At 42.7% G+C, this 19,816-nt stretch overlaps 1 protein-coding gene across 9 annotated transcripts in view; it reads right to left on the bottom strand.

The window, feature by feature from the left end:
• Nucleotides 1-19,816, bottom strand: part of CCDC91 (coiled-coil domain containing 91) — a 445,798-nt gene that overhangs the window by 88,242 nt on the left and 337,740 nt on the right. For all 9 annotated transcript variants that reach the window (XM_019482221.2, XM_059726688.1, XM_059726684.1 and 6 more), the window contains one exon: nucleotides 5,432-5,545. In XM_019482221.2, coding sequence (XP_019337766.1) covers nucleotides 5,432-5,545 — 114 coding nt within the window. The remainder of the gene's footprint in view (nucleotides 1-5,431; nucleotides 5,546-19,816) is intronic.

Raw genomic sequence — 19,816 nt, 5'->3', positions numbered from 1 at the left:
CCCCTCCCCCATGGCTGGTGTGCCGGGACTTTCATTACAGCATGCTGGTGCAGCATTCCTCTGGCTGCTTTCATAGGTGGGACCAAAACCCTCTCGCTTCCCTGACTGGCCCCAGACTGGCTCCTGTACTGAGCCTACATCTTAGGCTCACTCCCCTCATTTGCTCCCTTCTTCCCCACCATACTTCAAGTCTGCAGAACTTCCCACCCTTTTCTCTGTTTGCTGGTAAGCTTTAATTTTCCTGCAGCAAGCCCACTAAAATTGCAGAGCCTGGCGTTTTTCACAGAAAACTCCTGATTTTGCATTTTCTGTGAAAACCGCAAAATCATGGTTTTGGTAGGTCCCTAACTATGAATATGGTTATGCATCTTATTGTTTTTATACTTTATTGTCAATGCTTTGTGCCTTTTAGCAATGAATAAATATTGCTGTGTTTTGAAGAAGCTGTTTTGGAGACACTTTAAATCAACCAACTTATGTCATAGGCCCTTGGAGAAAAACTTGTAGGATCCAATCCCAGTTGGATCAGTAGAATTAGTCATGGTTGGTACTGCAATTCACATCCTGGTCCCAGAGTGAGTGAACTGTAGAATTCCACCATAGAAGCTGAAGGCCCAACAGCTGAAACTTGCTAGAGACCTCATGAGAGGACAGTAATAGAACCAGTCAGGTAAGTGGGTCATCAGTAAGTTGACGATTCATTATGTTTTTAAGTTTGGTTGTTAAATAAAAAAGTGGCTGATATTGTACATGCTTCTGTAATTCTTACCTATAAGCCTCAATTAAAAAGAATACTAGTACAGAAAAAACAGAGTTCCACAAAGGCTGATGAGAACTCTTGAAAAAATGTTACAGCAAATCTCTCTCACAGCCGTAGAGAATGGAATTTGTAGAATCTATTCTGGTAGCTCAGATGGTACTTATGACTCCTGAGGAAAGTTATCATTTTAAAAATATTTTTCAGTGGGCAAATCATCATCTTGACTGTTTGACTGAATGGAAGAACCATCTGTGTTTTTTATTGCTTTTTTATTTTCCAGATGGAAATAAAAGAAGCAAAAGATCTCTGGATGAACAATGAAGGCCATGGTATTCCTGATGACTAGGGAACTGTTAGGATTATTTTGCTAGCCGAATTTTTGGCCAGATTTTTCTCTCATGTACTTTTAAAATAAACTACTATGCTTGAGAGACAAAAGCTCTTAAAAGATATGGAGAAAATGTACCTGCAAATGGATGAGGATTTGTCCCGTGAGTCTGTTCATACAGAAAGAGAAAATCACAAGAACTTAATAGAAGAAATAAATCTTTAGCATAGACTTACTTTTTATTCAGACATTTGACTATTTTAGTCAAATCTCTAAAGTTTCTGTGGGTGACTAGATTTGTTGTGGGAAGGCTGTATTTCCTAAACAGCCAATTCGCTATTATTAGATTTTGGGGCTGACAGTGACAATTTAGTTGGTGGTCTAGGTAGCTTGTTTGTCTGAGACGTGAATTAGTTTAATAGCCCGATATTTCATGCACTCTCATTTATCCCATGATTGGCCCCATGCAAATGACCAAATTAATTAAGGTACATAGCAACTCATACATCTGTAGGAAGATTCCAACGATCCCCTTGAACTCTTGAAACTAAATGAATCTCTCTCGTTTCCTAAACCAAGGATCCTCAATCTTTTTAGAGGCATAACTTTTTAAATCTGATAGGACCCCACTTGAGAACTACTGTTGTGCTGCCTCAGTTTACCCCAGTGGTTCTCAGCCAGGGTGCTAACATGACTGCAGACACAGCTAGATGGAACTGCCCCATGTTTCTCATGCACAGCCAGACTGGGAAGAAACGTGGCTGGAGCACATGCTCCTGCCCGCATAAGGGTTACTTGTTAAAACTATAACAGATCTGATCTTGTCACAGCCCTTCCTAGTCTGACACTGCATGCTCTTCCCAGAAACACAGTCACACAGAGCAGGTGGAACTGTCCTATGTGCTTCTGTTTCTGGGAGCAGAATACAGAGCTCCTTCAATAGCCTCTACCAGTCTGGCTTTGAACAAGACACATGGGGAAGTTGTACCTGGGAGCAGTGGTAGTGGTGCTTGTGCCATGCCATCTTTGAAAAGCTCTTGCAACACTGTGAGATGCTGTTGCACCCTGGATCAGAACCCACTTCCCTAAACTATACCCAGCTGGTGCCAGCCAAGAAAGTCAGAAGTCAAACACATGACCTCAACTTGTGCTTCACTTGAAGAAATTAATATTCCCCTAGTTAGTTTCAGGAGTGAAGTTTTTGTTCCTCTACTTTAAAATTACTCGGACTAGGCCAGGTCCCTAGGTACAGACATCTAGTAAAATCCCTAAATGAAACTTCACAGAGTAGAAAGACATATGGTCTGAGGGCACTGTTCCTGGATAACCCTTCGGCTGCTTCTTGTAGGCTATTATGGAGCCATGCCCACAACTCAAAACCATCTTTCCAAAATGGAACCCCAGCAGAGATGTCTGAATGTAAATGTATCCCTTCTCCGAAAGTAAATCAACCCTTCTCCCCTCTCTCGTGTAACAGGTTTTGTTTAAAACTCTAATTAAGCTGGAATTGTACAGGATTAACAGCATTTAAAATCACATTTCAGTCTATGTCCCCACATAGTGAGCATGAGTTCATTAACTGAGTATGTAACACAGAGGTCCTAGCCAGGTGTGTAGGTAAAGGCGCAATGGGATCTGATGCACAATTCACACTAGGCATGATTGTGGGATCAAGCATCAGATCCAAACAAGTCTTATTGCTGGTGCAGGGGGAGCGCAGGTTCAAGACCCTGGGATCTCCCTGCACCAGCAAGTACCAAGATCCCTGGGCTGGGAGCCCCATCAGCTGATCCAGGCTCCCAGCCATGGGAACACACCATGCACTCCCTGGGCTAGGAGCCCCATCAGCTGATCTGATCTCCTAGCCACAGGGACACACTATGTACCTCCACAGCTGATGGGGCTCCCAGCCCTGTAACAAAAACTCCCATATCTGAGAGCCCAGTTAGCTGATCTGGGCTCCCAGCTGCAGGGGTGCCCCTGGCTACACATTCAATTAATTGTATGATAAGAACCAGCCATAAAGTTATAACACATTTTTTGTGCAGTAACGTTGTGGCTTTTTCCTTGTTTTATGACTCCATTAACTGCTTTAACATGTGGCTGGGTTACAATTTAAGATGTCATTAACTGGTTAATCATGTCTAAGTGAAATGTGTAAGTGGCCACAGTGACCTGTATCTGTCCACAGGGGTCCTGATCTTGCTTGCACTAAATTTAAAAGCAAAACTCATACTGGCTTCAACAAGAATAGGATCAGGCCTTTAACTATTTAGTCTTAGTGTGTCACCTTTCTGAAGAACAAAATATGTTGTCAGAATGACATATAACAAGGGGAAGATAAATGTCATTTATTAATTTGTTCAGAGGGAGTTGATTAGGTTTCATAGGTTTCATAGACATTAGGGGCTGGAAGGGACCTCAAGAGATCATCAGGTCCAGCCCTGCCCTGCTATAGGCAGGAAGTCAGCTGGGATCAAGTGACCCCAGCAAGAAATATATCCATCTGTTTTTTGAAGGAGTCCAGAGTAGGTGCTTGCACCACCTCTGGGGGGAGTTTGTTCCAAACCCTGGACACCGGAAACAACTTTTTTCTTATATTCAGTCTAAATTGGCCTTCCTGGAGTTTATGGCCATTAGATCTTGTTATACCTTGGGGAGCTCTGGTGAACAGGTGTTCTCCCAGGTCCTGATGTACCCTTCTTATGTAATTGTAGGCTGCCACCAAGTCCTCCCGAGCCTTCTCTTCTCCAGACTGAAGAGTCCCAAGTCCCTGACACTCTTCTCATTTGGCCTTCCCTCCAGGCCTTGGATCATATAACTGGCTCTCCTCTGGACTTTCTCAAGCTTCTTCACAGCCTTCCTGAAGTGGGGGGCCCAATACTGGACGCAATACTCCAGCTGTGGTCTCACAGGGCTGAGTAAAGCGGGAGGATGACTTCCTTGGTTTTGCTTGAGATGCATTGATGGATGCATGCCAGAGTTTGGTTAGCTTTGCCAGTCATATCATCACATTGGTGGCTCATATTCATCTTGTGGTCACTCAAGACCCCCAAGTCCCTTTTGGTTGTGATGCTAGCGAGTGAAGCACTGCCGAGCCTGTAAGTATGCTCGGGGTTCTTCCTACTGAGATGCAGCACCTTATACTTCTCTCCATTTAAGTCCATCAGGCTTTGGTCAGCCCACCTTGAGAGTGTGTCCAAGTTGGCCTGTATCCTCAGCCTGTCTTGAGGTGTGACCACCCTCCCTCATTATTTGGTATTGTCTGTGAACTTGGCGAGTTCACATCTGACTCCCAAATCACATCTGACTCCCAAATCCAGATCATTAATGAAGATGTTAAAGAGTACTGGCCCAAGTACTGAGCCCTGAGGGCCTCTGCTGGTCACCCTGCACCACACTGATTTGCTCCCTTCAACTAGTACTCTTTGGGTTTGACCCCATAGCCAGTTGCCTAGCCATTGGACTGTATGATGATCTAGGCCACAGTTCCCCAGCCTAACCATGAGGACATCATGGAGAACTAGGTGAAAGGCCTTCTTGAAGTCCAGGTTTAGGACGTCCATGTCATCTCTCTTATCCAAGGCACGTTACCTGGTCACAGAAGGCGATGAGGTTGGTCAGGCATGACCTGCCAGTCACTAAGCCACGTTGGCTGGCATTCAGAAACTTGCCTTCTGTCAGTCTGGTGTTGATGGATCCCCTTGACAATTTTCTTGAGGATTTTTCCAGGGACAAGCGTAAGACTGATTGGTCTACAGTTCCCCCGGTCATCCCTCCTCCCTTTCTTGTAGAAAGGGACCACATTGGCTCTTTTCCAGTCATCCGAGACTTTGCCCAAGCACCACGATTTTTCAAATATCTCTGACAAAGGGGATGCAATGCTGTCTGCCAGCTCTTTCAAGACTCTCAGGTGCATTCTGTCTGGGCCTGTGGACTTGTGAATGTCCAGTTCCTCACGGTGTTCCCTCACCGGATCCACTTCAATTTTAGGCCTATTGCCCACTCCCAGATTGAACATTTAAGAAATTATTGAACATTTAGGAAATTTGTGCTTACAACTTGCAGAATAATGTGTTTATATGTAAAAAAAAAAAAAAAAAAAGAAAAAGAAAAAGATGTGCTATATCCACATAAATAAATTGAATTCATCTGTCAACTACTGTTTATAGTTGCCTTCATTTTTCGCCCAAATTTTATAATTACTGTAACAAGAAATAATGCATATTATAAACAAGTAATTCATTTTTATGAGATTTTCTTGCTTTATAAACTTAAATATGTCCAGTTCTAACTACAGGAATTTAAAACATCAGCCATTACTATGTACAAGTTACACTTACCCTTTTCTGCTCTTTGATGTATTCCATTAATTCTTCTCTTGTTCTTTTCACAGCTTCTTCCACAGCCTTTTCACTTCGTTTCTGCTCTTCCATTATTGCGGCTTTAACAACCTCCTAGAATACACAAAAATTGATAAATTTTATGTGTTGAACTGCATACTTGTAGATATTTATATTTAAAATAGCATGGAGAAAATCTCTCATAGATCTCAGCCCATTCTTTCTTGCAAAGTCTTTGTTAGCATAAATTCTCTTTGTCTACAATTATAGTTTTCTTTAATTTACATATGTATATTTTGATTAATATATTATAATCTCAATATTATATTAGTGAGAAAGGAAGAAGGGCTCCCAAAGCTGCTGTGTTAACAGAAACAAGATTCTTGTCTTTTGTAGAAGCAAGTGACCAATTAACAAAACAGTTTTCAGGCATAAAAAAAAATAAAAAATCGAGACTGATGCATTACTTGCTACTGATCTTAATTAATGGGAATGTTCATACCTAAACATGTGCACGCCCTTATTAGTTTCCAAATTCTGGAGCTTTCTAGTATATTCCATGAAACTGGTACAGGAAAGGAAATGTGGAATTTGAGGGAAAAACTGCATGACTGTTTATCAATCTTGATTCATCACTGCAATCCCACTGCTATGGAAAAAGCAGCAGGCATCATCATGAAAGCCCTCTATTCTCCCTAGTTCTGTGAAACCTGGATAAAAACACTTATGGATGATTTCCTTACACAATAGCATAAATCGGTTGTGTTTACTGTCACTCCAAACACTGTCATAAACCACTTAATCTCAACAACTGAAACTATCTCTGCTGGGTAAATTTCCTGCTTAATGTCATAATCATCAAATGATGTTTCACGATCAAATCAGTTAACAGATAATTACCAGCAAAATATTTTTCCTTGTTGAAGAAATATAGGTAAAGATGTACAACAACAAACAAATTGTATTTGTAAGACAGGCCTGTAAGACACTTGCTCAGCAACTGGGAAATTAAAGTACTGCCAGAACCTGAGTGAGGCTTACCTAGGACAGTAGTGCCATGTGCATGGTTCATCTTGTTAAATTGCACTCGTGTGTGAGTACTTACTGCACACTGTGACTTTTGGGGTGTCCTTGTGGAACTCTTGAAAAAAGCAAAATGGGTCAGAGTGGGTGAAGCATAAGCCTAGAGGGGCTTAAAATCTGTCCAGTTTTGTGTGGGGATAGAGCCTTTCTTCTCTTCAATTAATAAGTATATAACTTTTAACATAGAATATTTTTAATACTTTTTAGTTTCTTTTTTGTGTTAAATATGCAATGTTCAACTGTAACATGTATTTAATAAGTTCACAGAAATGCACAGAGTAGGGGGTGTGTTCTCCAAATTTAGAGCCATGGTGTTGCCCTTCATGAAGTGATCAGAACACAAGTTAATGTAACATAATTTGCAAGTCCTGCTATTGTAAACTCCACTTAAGTCTTCTGTCAGTCCAGTGTGTATGATGTTACTATGATCTGATGGAAATAAATATGCCCTGGCTAAAGATTTTACAAACAAGTGGGCTGGCCCCAAAACACACTCTTAATTCAACACACAGTTCAAGGTCCAAGTGTCCCAAATACCACAAAGCCCCCATTAGTTTCCTAAAAGCAAAACTGAGTTAATCATGAGGTGGGAATTTCCTGTACCTCATATATGGAAAAAAAGAAATTTTATCAGAACAATAGTTTTGGATTTACACTTTCTGACATTATTATATAAATATAGAATCATAGAAATTAGGGCTGGAAGGGACCTCAGGAGGTCTAGTCCAACCCCTTGCCTGAAGCAGGATCATTCCTATCCAAACTCTCTCACACAAATCCTAGTCTAACATATTACTAAGACGCACTGAACCCTGTCGCAACCACAAGGAATAGCACCCTAGCCTGCCATAGATAAAGCAGGGGGACAGTGGTAGCGAGCACCCTGCTGCTGCAAGCATTGCTAAAATATGCTTGAGAGATCCAAGCAAGAGGGCCACACCCTCCCATTATAAAGGAAAGCAAAAATCCCCACAGTTTGTACCACCCTAACCATGGAGTAAAATTCCTTCCTGACCCCAAATAAGATGAAAGGTCTAACTCTGAGTGGAGGGACAACAACTTCTGTTGCCAGGGACCTCTGGGTTTTAATCCTAGGAGGAACACTGGTGCACCCTGGTCAAAATCCCTAGCCTTAACTTTAGCCAGTACCCCATGCTGCTGAGGAAGGCAACTCCCTCTCCTCCCCGATACATAGTTCATAGCTCATAGTTAGTTCATAGTTTCTAGGGTTGGAAGGGACCTGAACAGATCATCAAGTCCTACCCCCTGCCCTGGGCAGGAACGAGTGCTGGGATCATAATACCCGAGCCAGGTATGTATCCAACCTCCTCTTGAAGACACCCAAGGTAGGGGAGAGCACCACCTCCCTTGGGAGCCCATTCCAGAGCCTGGCAGCCCTAACTGTAAAGTAATGCTTCCTGATATCAAGCCTGAACCTACTCTCAATCAATTTGTGGCCGTTATTCCTTGTTATCTCAGGTGGTGGGAACAGAGCCTCACCTATTTTCTGTTAGTCCCCCCTGCTGAGTTTATAGATGGCCACCAGATCCCCTCTCAGTCTTCTCTTGTGGAGGCTGAATAGATTCAGGCCCTTTCGTTTATCTTCGTAGGGCCTGGCCTGCTGCTCTTTGATCATGCAAATGGCCCTCCTCTGGACCCTCTTAAGGTTAGCCACATCCCTCTTGAAGTGTGGTGCCTGGAACTGGACTCAATACTTCAACAGTGGCCTGACCAGCTCCTCAGGGGGGAAAGATCACCTCCCTGGACCGGCTTATGATGCATCTGTAGATGCATAACAAGGTGCAGTTACCCTACTGACCACTTCCTTGCATTGGAGGCTCATGTCCATCCTGGAGTTAACAATAACTGCAAGATCCCTTTCAGTCACTGTGTTGTTGAGAAGGGTGTTCCCCAGCCTATAGGTATGTTTCAGGTTTCTTCTCCCTAGATGCAGTACCCTGCACTTGTCTGCATTGAATTCCATCCTATTCTCATCCATCCACCTCTGTAACCTGTCTAGATCTAGTTGGATTTTGTCCCTCCCCTCCAGTGTGCCCACTTCTCCCCACATCTGTGTGTCATCAGCGAATTTCAACAGTGTGCTTTCCACGCCCACCTCCATGTCACTTATAAAGATGTTGAATAGCACAGGCCCAAAGACTGAGCCCTGGGGAACTCTACTGCCCACATCCCTCCAGGTTGAAAACGACTCATCCACCACCACTCTCTGGGTGTGACCATCAAGCCAATTTGCCACCTGTCTGACTGTGTAGGCATCAATGCTGCAGTTGCCTAGTTTTTTTATGAGCATGGGGTAAGAAACAGTGTCAAAGGCCTTCTTGAAGTCCAGGTAGACAACGTCCACCTCATCACCCTCATCCAAGGACTTTGTGACCTGGTCGTAAAAGGAAACAATGTTAGTCAGGCAGGATCTGCCCACAATGAACCTGTAGTGGATGTCCTTGAGCATTAGCTCCCAAATTGGGCCACTGCAGATGTGCTCCTTGATAATTTTCTCAAAGGTCTTCCCAAGGACCAAGGTGAGACTAACTGGCCTATAGTTACCTGGGTCCTCCTTTTTCCCCTTCTTGTAAATGGGGACCACATTGGCCCTTTTCCAGTCCTCTGGGGCCTGACCAGAGCACCACGAGTGCTTATACAGCCATGCCAGGGGCCCTGCTATGACCGCCGCCAATTCCCTCAGTACCCTTGGATGAAGAGCATCCAGGCCTGCTGATTTAAACACATCCAGCCCCTCCAAAAGTTCCCTAACTAAATTGTCCCTGACCCTAGGCATGGAATCATGTCCCCTGAGCCTGTCCATAATTCTAGTGGGGGAGTTGTCCCGGTCCCTGCTCAGAAATATGGAAGCAAAGAACTCATTGAAGAGATCAGCTTTTTCCTTTGCTGCAATCACCAGATTGCCAAGCCTGTCCTGTAGGGGCCCCATGTTACCTGGTGTCTTCTTCTTACTCCCTATGTAATTGAAAAAGGACTTTTTTTTTATCCTTAATTCTGGTTGCTAGTCCTAGTTCCATCTCTGCCTTGGCCTTCCTATCCACCTCCCTGCAATCATGAGCAACGGAGGTGTAATCCTCCTTGGTGATAGCCCTGTGCTTCCATTGATTGTATGCCACCTTTTTGCCCTCAGGCCCTCCTGGATGCCTTTACTGAGCCAAGGCGGCTTTTTAGCACTCTTGCCCACTTTGGTTCACGTTGGGACTGACTCCCTCTGAGCTCGGAGGATCATCTCCTTAAGGAACAACCACCTGTCCTAGACTCCCATCTCATTGAGGCTCCGAATCCCTAGTGTGTCTCTTACTAACCGTGATAAACAATGCCTTGTCTTACTAACAATGTCTTACTTACTAACATGTAGCAACAGGAGGGGAAAAAAATTCTTTCTGGACACATGCGGCAATAAGCAATGCCCAGAAACATGAGAAATATCCATAGTAGAGCAATATCCATAGTACAGCAAAGGCATAGCTACTCCTAGATCATCCCTGACCAATGCTTATTCAAACTCATTTTGAACACCTCCAGTGATGGAGAGTCTTCAACTTCTCTAGGCAGTCTATTCAATTGCCTCACTGTTCCAACAGTAAGGAAGTTTTTCCTGATATGCAATCTAAAGCTACTTTGCTGCAAGTTCAAGCCATTGGTTTGTGTCCTGCTCTCTGCAGTAAAACAGCAAATGTTCTCCCTCTCCTTTATGACAGTCTTTCAGGTATTTGTAGACTGCTATCTTGTCCCCTCTTAAGCATCTTTTCTACCAGTTGAACACTCCTGTTTCCTTCAACCTCTCCTTCTATAGCTTTCCTTCCTTGTCCTTTACCACGTGTTGGCCACCTCAACCCTCTCTTACTTCTCCATGTCCTTTTTAAAATACAGAACCCAAACTACAAACAGTAGTTTAGATGAGGCCTAACCAGTGCCAATTAAAGAGGCACTATTACTTCCTGTGTTTTGTACCTAATGCTACTGACGCAGCCCCAAACCACGTGTCTATTGTGTAGCTGCATCACACTGCACTCACTGACTCTGTGATCCACCAAAACTCCAAGATCCTTCTCTATAGTGCTACCATCCAGCCAGTTGTCACCCATTTTGTATTTTTATTTTTCCTGAGATGTAGCACCTTGCATTTGTCCACATTGAACTTCAGCCTGCTAGGTCCAGCCCAGCTTTCCAATCTGTCAAGATCCTTCTGAATTGCACTCCTGTACTCTAACATGTTCCCAGTTTCATGTTGTCTGTAAATTTCCTCAAGAAGCTGTCTATTCCAGCATCCAGATCATTAATAAATATGCTGAAGAGCACTCAGCTTGGGACAGACCCCTGTGGAACTATACTCAAAGCCTCCTACCATTCCAACATAGCTTATTTATAATTACTAGGGCTGTGCGAAACAGCACCATTTCATTTTAACTTCCATTTCTCTGTTTTGAAAGGAGAGTGTTTCATTTTATTGTTTCAAAGTGCCGTTCCATTTTGTTTCATAGAAACTGTTTCGCTGTGTCGATGCTGTTTCAATGCATTTCGTTTCGCCCATAGGCTATAATAGGGAATCATCAAAATGCCTATAACTTTGTCATTTCTTGCCTGATTCAAATGACAACTGCAGGGATGTTCAAAGCAAAACTCATATCACTTGCCACCAGTGGCAGCCTGCTGTCATCCCAGGTGCAGATTTGGGGGCCCACACCTCTAGGAGGGCTGTGCTCTTCCTGGGGGGCATGGGTCCCTGGATCTGTGTGCAGGATGACAGCAGGCTGCTGCTGCAGGCTGGGGCCAGCGCCAGCACTGGGATTTCCCAGCACTCAGTGTGGACTGTGCTGGACACACTTGGGTGCTGGTGCTGGCCCCAGATGGCAGTGGCAGCCTGTTGTCATCCTGTAGCAGTTCTGGGGCCCACGCCCCGCAGGAGGAGTCTGGCACAGCCCTGCAGCTCTCCTGGGGGGTGTGAGCCCCAGATGTGTGCACGGGATGACAGCTGGGGCCAGCAGCAGCACCAGTCTTCCTGGCTCTTGGCATGGGATGCACCCAACACGAGTCCCAGCCGGCAGCGGCAGCCTGCTGTCATCCCACATGCAGATCCAGGAGCCTGTGCCCCCCGGGAAGAGTCCGCACAGCCCCACAGCTCTCCCGGGGGGCTCAGGCCCCCAGATCTGCGTGCAGGATGACAGCATGCTGCCACTGCTGGCTGGGGCCAGAGGGAGCACCAGTTTTCCCGGCACTTAGCACAGGCTGTGCCCAACGCCAGTCCCAGCCAGCAATGGCAATGTGCTGTCATCCCACGTGCAGATCCAGGGGCCTGTGCCCCCCCACGAGGAGTCTAGTACAGCCCCGCAGCCCTCCCGGAGGGGCAAGAGCCCCTGGATCTATGCACAAAGTTTCAGTAGGCTGCTGCTGCCAGCTTGGAAAATATCCCAGAGCAGCCGCCATCACCAGCTGGCAGTAGCCACCAGTAGCAGTCTGCTGTCATCCCGCATCATCCAGGGGCCTATGCCCCCCAGGAAGAGTTGGGGGAAAAGATCAGGGAGCTGGGGAATCTGGGAACTGGGGGAATGTTCAGGGACCTGAACATTTCCCCAGCTCCTGGTTTGATTCCCTAGCCCCTGGTTCAATTCCCCAGCTCTCTGATTGCTTCCCTCAGCAATCTGATAATTGCCCCAGCTCTTCCTGGGAGGTGCAGTCCCCTGGATCTGCGCGTTGGGTTTCAGCAAAGTGCCCTCATTTCATTTCTAAGTTATTTCAAAGCCTTTTGTTTCATTTCGATTTCTCTGTTTTGAGCTTGAACTGTGTCAAAACAGCTTCAAAACAAAACACCCATTGAAATTTTGCACACCCCTAATAAGTACCCTTTGCTTGTGGCTACTGTGTCAATTGCTTATCCATCTTATAGCAGTTTTGTCTATTTCACATTTCTCCCATTTGTTGATGAGAAGGTCGTATGGGAATCTGTCAAAAGCCTTGCTGAAGTCCAGTTACACTATAACCACTGCATTCTGTTCATCTACCCAGCTAATTACATAGCCAAAGAATAAGATCAAGTTTGTTTGACACAATTTGTTCAATTCAATTCAATTTCTTAAGGATTCTGGCTAAATGCCATGCTCCCAAAGACATTACATATGATCGTAATATAAATAAGTTAGAACAAAGTAACCAAATTCCAAATATTATACGAAAAATAGAGCCCACCAACATAAAAACATTATTAATATATAGTAGTAAATCAAGACATTAATCTATAATATTGTTGTACATAGATCCACAATTGAAACAATAACATCAAATCTAATGTTAAAATGTATCACTTACATCAGGAATAAAGGGTATTTAACTCTAATTGCCTTAGCTTTATAAGCAAAAATTGAAAGAAGGTTTACTAAATTTGGATCTGTTTGCTGTAAAAGCCAGATTAATTTCTCTCTGTTTGAAAAAATGTATCAATTTCTGCAAGAACATTAATGAATAGGTTCTCCTTATGCCATTATATAAAGATCATTCTAAAATATAGTGGATAGTATCTTTCAAAACTCCTAGACAGGCTGGGCAACATCTTTTAGCCAATGGAATGGAAAAATCTATGTCTAGCCAGAACAGCTGTGGGCATCTATTGAGTCCTGAGTCTAGTCAAAGAGGATTGCCATTTATTATTGAGATCCAACTGTGAATACCTTTCTCCCCCCCAATCTAATTTCCAAAGAGTATATAAAGGGGCAATATGAGCAGCCCTAGCCACTGTGAAATCATTCTGCCTGGCAATATCTTATATCGCCTGGAAAACCCAAACCTTTTATATGGGGGAGAAAAATTTTTCATTATCTTTGAGATTTCATAGACATTAGAGCTGGAAGGGACCTCGGAAGATTGTCGAGTCCAGCCCCCTGCCCTAGGGGCAGGAAATCAGCTGAGGTCATAGGATCCCAGCAAGATAAACATCCACATTTCTCTTGAAGGTGTTCAAAGTAGGTGCTTGAACCACCTGTGATGGCAGGCTATTCCAGACCTTGCGGGCTAGGAGAGGTAAAGAAGTTCTTCCTTATGTCCAGCCTGAAATGGTCTTGCAGGAGTTTATAACCGTTAGACTGTCTCATCCCTTGGGATGCTCTGGTGAATAAACGTTTCCCCAGATCCTGGTGGACACTCCTTATAAGCTTATAGGTGGCCATCAGATCACCCAAGCCTGGGCTTTTCCAAGCTGAAGACTCCCATAGCTCTTAGCCTGTTGTTGTAAGGTCTGTTTTCCTGACCTCTGATCATGCACGTGGCTCTTCTCTGGACTCTTTCAAGCTTCTCCACATCCTTTTTTAATTGTGGAGCCCAAAACTGCATGCAGTACTCCAGCTGCGGCCTCACCAAGGCCCAGTACAATGGGAGAATGACTTCCTGGGATTTGCTTGAGAAGCATCTGTGGATTCAAGCCAGCGTTTTGCTCAATTTACTAGCTGCAGCATCACAAGGAAGGCGCATGTTCATCTTGTGGTCAATCATGACCGCCAGTCCCTTTCACCCGTAGTGCTAGCCAGCATAGCACTGCCAAGCCTATAAGGATGCTGCAAGTTTTTCTTCCCAAGGTGGAGAACCTTGCATTTTTCAGAGTTAAACACCATCAGGTTCTTGTCTGCCCATTTGCTGAGCCTGTCAAGGTCAGCCTGGATCGCTCTCTTGTCCTCAAGTGTGCATGCTTTACCCCAAAGCTTGCTATCATAGGCGAACTTGGCCAGTCCACTTCTGACTCCAATGTCCACATCATTAATGAAGATGTTGAACAATATAAGTCCAAGGACAGAGCCTTGAGGGACCCCACTGGTCAAAGGGCACCATGACGATTGACTTCTGTCAATTACTACCCTCTGGGTCCGACCATGGAGCCAATTTCCCAGCCAGCAGATCGTGGTAGACCTGAGGCCATTGTTGAGATAGTATCCCATCCCAGAAAGTGGAAAAGCATGGGAAAGAAAAGCTACCCAGGGTGATTGGAGAGGTGGTGGGATATATTCTATGTAGCATAATTTAAGCAGACAAAGTGGTAAAGGAGGCAGGACTTTAAATCAAAATCCCACCATTCTAATAATAATATTAGTTAAAATGGAATTCATTCCCATCTCTAATCTCAAAAAAGATGCAGGAATTGAGGGAGGAAGAGCCAGAAGAGCCATAAGAAACTTGTTTTGAGATATGTCTACATCATTACTAGTGGCATAACCCCATACTTCAGCGCCATATAAGATTTGAGAGGTAACTTTGGCTCTATATGCTGGACAGGAGCTTTGAGCTTGGACTGATCATCCTGCTGTGGTTTCATAAAATGTCTTTATAGCCACAGCTGATTGGACTGCCTTAGTTTTAACTGACTGAATATGATGTTTCCATGATAGAGAAGCTGTGAATAACACACCCAAATACCTGTAAGTTTTGACAACCTCAAGTTTGCTTCGCCCCATGTTCCATGGATATTTCATCAAACGACTTCCCCAATACATTATTTTGGATTTGTCATAATTTATCTTTATTTTGTCCACAAAGATGATCAAAAGTTGTAATTGCTGTCTGTAATCCATGGGAGTTCTTGACAGTATAACAGTGTCATCTGCATTCGTTAAAATAGGGATTGGAGTTGCTAATAGTTTTGGGGGATGAAAATGCGCATCCTGCATATCTCCAATAATGCCAGTCATGTAAAGATTAAATAACAAAGGGACCAAAATATGTCCTTGTCTGACTCCTTTTTGTATGTGAACTTTTGATGTAAGTTCGCCCTTCAAGCCCCACCTAACTTGGGCTCATGTTATCTTTATAATATTCTATCAATAAATGCAAAAGAGACGGGTCAATCACATAATTTATCAATTTCTCCCAAAGTTTACTGCTGTCTATACTGTCAAAAGCTCTTGACAAGTCTACAAATGCAATATACAGTGCTGATTTACACATTTGCGTATACTTATATCTCAAAAATTGAAGAATAAATATGTTATCAATAGTGGAATATCTATCCCTAAATCCGGTCTGTTATATATTTTCCCCTTTTCCATTTCCCCATGCTATGAGATGATATAACAAATGTCGCCCAAAAATTTTAGCTAAAATGTCTATCAAACTTATAGGACATAAGATTCTGGCTTATTTTTTAAACCTTTCTTGAACATTGGTACAATAGTACTCCCTTTGCAGGAATCTGGGATTTGGCCCAACTCAATTATAGAGTTAAACCATTTTTCCAAGATTGGAGTCCACTGTTTGATGTTATCAACGTAGGCTTCCGCTGGTAGTCTATCTGGGCCAGAGGCTTTATTCTTCCGTTGTATTTTGAGATGTGCTATTTGATCCTTTGTTACCTGATACTTAATTGTATCAGTGAGGGATTTATTACCCCTTAGATTACTATTTATTTGTTCCATAGAAGAAGTAAACTGATTGGAAAAATATTCTACTTAACTGCCTGCAGTAATATTATTTTCAATGTTATTATTAAAATGAGCTGTTCCCTTTGATACAAGTAGCCAGAATGTTTTACTATCTTTAGCAATAATTGCCAACCTCAATTTATCCCATTGCTAGTTATAATATTCTTTTTTCTTATTCTGGAGAAGCAGTTTATATGCTTAACATTCCATAACTTTCGAATTTCGCTCCAAAAAGTTGTTCCAGTGTACCCAGTTTTCCTTAATTCCCTGGCTTTCCTATTTAATGATCTTTTCTGTTCTACACATTCTTTATCAAACCAGGAAGTGCCTCATTCTTTAAATATCTGTATAGGATGGGAGATTAAAGGCACTGAGAGGAGTGGGTGAAGATCTTTAATTTGCTGGCAGTGCTTTAAAATCTCCTCTGGTATTTGAGATACTTTTACCGAATTTCTTAAGATACTTAAATCATCCACAAGGAGTTTATCAGTCACTTTTTCTGCTAGGTGAGTGTTCCATTTCAATGTTGTGTTAACAAATATATGTATACTTCCATCGCTATCAAGGACTGGAAGGGTACCAGGCTCTTTTTTAAGGTTGAGGACTAAGGGGAGATGATCGCTAGGTGAAATGGTATCTTAAAATCAATTATATCCCCTCACATGAAAGGTTCAATCAACTTATAATCGATGGTTCTTGATCCTCTAACAGAGGTATAGGTTAAATTCTTTGAAATAATACTAAGGTATGATCCATTAGTTGATTTTAAATTCAAGGCTAATAATAACTTCTGTAATTTTAGACTTGCATTATTAGTCCCTGTATGGTTACATGATGGAACATCAATCCCCCAGATCTCATTAATAGATAATCTTCATCTTCCCATTTCAGACCTCCTATTCTAGCATTAAAATCTCAAAACTAGTATTAATTTGTCCATAGGATACTCTAATTTTATAGATTCTAAATGCTCGATGAGCCAATCCCATTCATCGCTAGCTTGTTCTCTTCCCAATGCTGAGGGCATGTAAATATTTGCAATAATCCAAGAGCCTGTCCTAGGAATAGGGAATCTAATTAATAAACAAATGTCAAGGCAAGTGCCTAATTGTTTTCCAATCCATCCTGGATTATTTGCTATCATAAGGCCTAGTCTGGAGCATCCCTCCTTTTTGCCTTCTTTGCCAGGGAGACTAAAACACGTAGCCCTTTAGAAAAAAGGGTTCCTTACACCAAATTTCTTGCAATGCTATGACATCATGACTGGTTAAAAAAGCTTCAAAGTCATTATCATCTAATTTACTTAATAATCTTGCCACATTCCAAGAAATAATTGAGAATTTTCCAAGGCTATTTTGGTAGAATTTTCTGAGTCAGGATGATTTTGCATCCTAAGCTTCTAACTCAAATGGGGCAAAAATACCAGTACCATCGTGGTCCAATGGAACTGTCCTATCTATAACATCTTGTTTGCTATTTACTATTGATACAGAAGTTACTGAGGCAAGGACTTTCTTACTTCCCTTATTATCTATGATGCATGGGATTCTACTATTGTATTGTCAACTGAGGCATTCATCAAATAACTTTCTCTACTAATCTGTGTAATAAATAAATAATAATGTTCTTTGTCCATTTTTCTGTCTTTGCTATTGACTTGAGATGTCTTTTTTATTGGCTGAACTATATTATCTCCCAATTCATGTGGGTCCAAATACCTATACTCCTGCCAGTAATTGTTTCTATCCTTATGCACAATTTCCCAGGAAAGGTTAAGGTCTATGAATGCTGAACTCTGTGAGCCATCTATAGTTATAAATTGTCCCAGAAGTTTCGGATCCTAAATTATGTTCACTTCCAATTCTAACAGGAAGGTCACGTTCTCTTCTTTCTCTCTCAAATTGAAGTGAAGGGGATCTGGATGGGGCAAAGGAATATCTTGAGTTATCCATGGTGATTTGTTGGGTGAGGCTAGATATCTCAAGTCCTCGATCTCAGCAAGTCTCTTATCCATACCTCCCATTTCCATTCCTGGGGACATAACCAAGTTACTGCTAGGTTTTCTATTGTCAAGTAGTAGGGAAACATTATCTTTTCTATTAAGCTCCTGGCAGTTAATTGGGTCCTCAACATTACTCTTGCAAGGGGTAATTACCCTGGACCTTTTAGTAACTAACTCTTCAGATTGGATAAAAGGGGCCTGTACCACAAAGTGATTCGGTTTTCCCCTCAGCTCTTGTAAATGTTGATTCATTTTACTGGTCTGAAAGTCATTCTGTCCTTTCTGATTTATTTTAATTAAATCCTCCAAGAGAACTCTCAAGCGAGCCAAGATGTTCTTTTTTTCTTCAGGTGGCAAGCTTTCAAAGGAAGCCAGGAGATTTAATTCCTCATCTAAGTAAGAGGGTTGACATCTCTCCCTTTCCTCCATTGGGTCAACCTCCAATCCATCAATTGAATCCAGTTGAATCACATTTGTGGATTCCTGTCTAATTGTTACTGACTAATTGGGCCGACCCTTTAATTTTGGGAACCCACTTACTTTTCCTTATTTTTTCTCAGTGTGGTTGAACTGGGCTAGTGATCTCTCTTATGGGTGTGCCTAAAGTAGGAGATTTTTTACAAAGGGGTAAGATTTCAGATATTAAGAAAACCCTTGTTGGGTGAACTTCTCAGTTAATCAGGGTGCTTTTTCTCCTCATGACTGGAGACACTAGTGAGGGGGAACATAGCTGTATTATATATTTCTTAACTGGTGTATTACTATATAATTGTGTTACTTTTTTGACATCTCTCCTTCCTATGCTCATGGAAAGTAAAGTTCGCAGGTGTTGTATGACTCTCCCAGGAGTGTTCCAAAGGGGAGTATACCCACTGGGTTGGGGAAATACTATTATTGCCATAGTATCTTTTATTAAAATGGAATTTTCTGTCCCACCTTGATAAATGTGGATAGTCAGATTGGTATCTTTTCAGCGATCTCTATTCCCTTTAACCTCCAGCTGGTCTGGGTTTCTATTATCCCTATCATTCTGTTTCTCTCCAATGAGATTTCTTTTTTTAATAGAATGCTGTTACTCACTTAAATTATCCTTAGCCCCTCTTAGCATTACTTCTAGATCTCCTATTTTGGAGTATGAAAATTTCATTTGTGAAAAGATCTGTTGAATTGTTTTAGCTGTCAAGAAGGCATGATCTGCAAGTATAGAAAGGAAGTCTCTGATATTTTTCGTTGTCTGTAAGTAAAGTTATTGTCTATTCTAAATGTGCCTTCCTCTAAAAGTTTATCCTTATGTAATAAGGGCTCAAAATCAAGGACCATCATGGCATCCAAATCTAATCAGTCTATCACAATGAATTAATAGAGTTGTATTCAGATCCTCCAGTTTAACTCCTGCTGGCCCTTTAAGGCCAATTCCCTTGCCAGGTTGCCTCAATTGACTCCAGCTGCTTTCTCTCCCCCTCTCTGAGGACTACAGCCCTGTTTCCTGGGCTAATCATCACAGAACAAAAGAAAAGAAAGCAAGACTAAACTTAGCTGCCAGAGCATTGCAATGCAAGCTTCTCCAGGTCACAACTTCTCTCAACACTTCTGACCAGCCTTGCTTGAAGTCTCCACTCCTGCAGTAATCATTCCAAAAGGCTTCAGCAGCTCCCCACTAGCTCCTCAGGGTCGGAGGCTCCTCCCTGTGTTCTGATGTTCTTGGCTCTCCTCCACTGCCCAGTGCCCATCTCTCCCCCAGGAGTGCTAGCCTTCAGCTAAAATCTCCAACAGTGGCCGAAGCCTGCCCCCCCCTCCCCCCCTCCCAGAAGTAGTAGCACCCAGGCCAGAGCTCTGGGTATCAGCTCCAGGGTCCTCTTTGCTGCCGCCCATGCTCTGACT

This window comes from Alligator mississippiensis, chromosome 4, assembly GCF_030867095.1.
Source record: "Alligator mississippiensis isolate rAllMis1 chromosome 4, rAllMis1, whole genome shotgun sequence".
Taxonomy (NCBI): Eukaryota; Metazoa; Chordata; order Crocodylia; family Alligatoridae; genus Alligator; species Alligator mississippiensis.
This window is presented reverse-complemented; position numbering and strand designations above follow the sequence as displayed.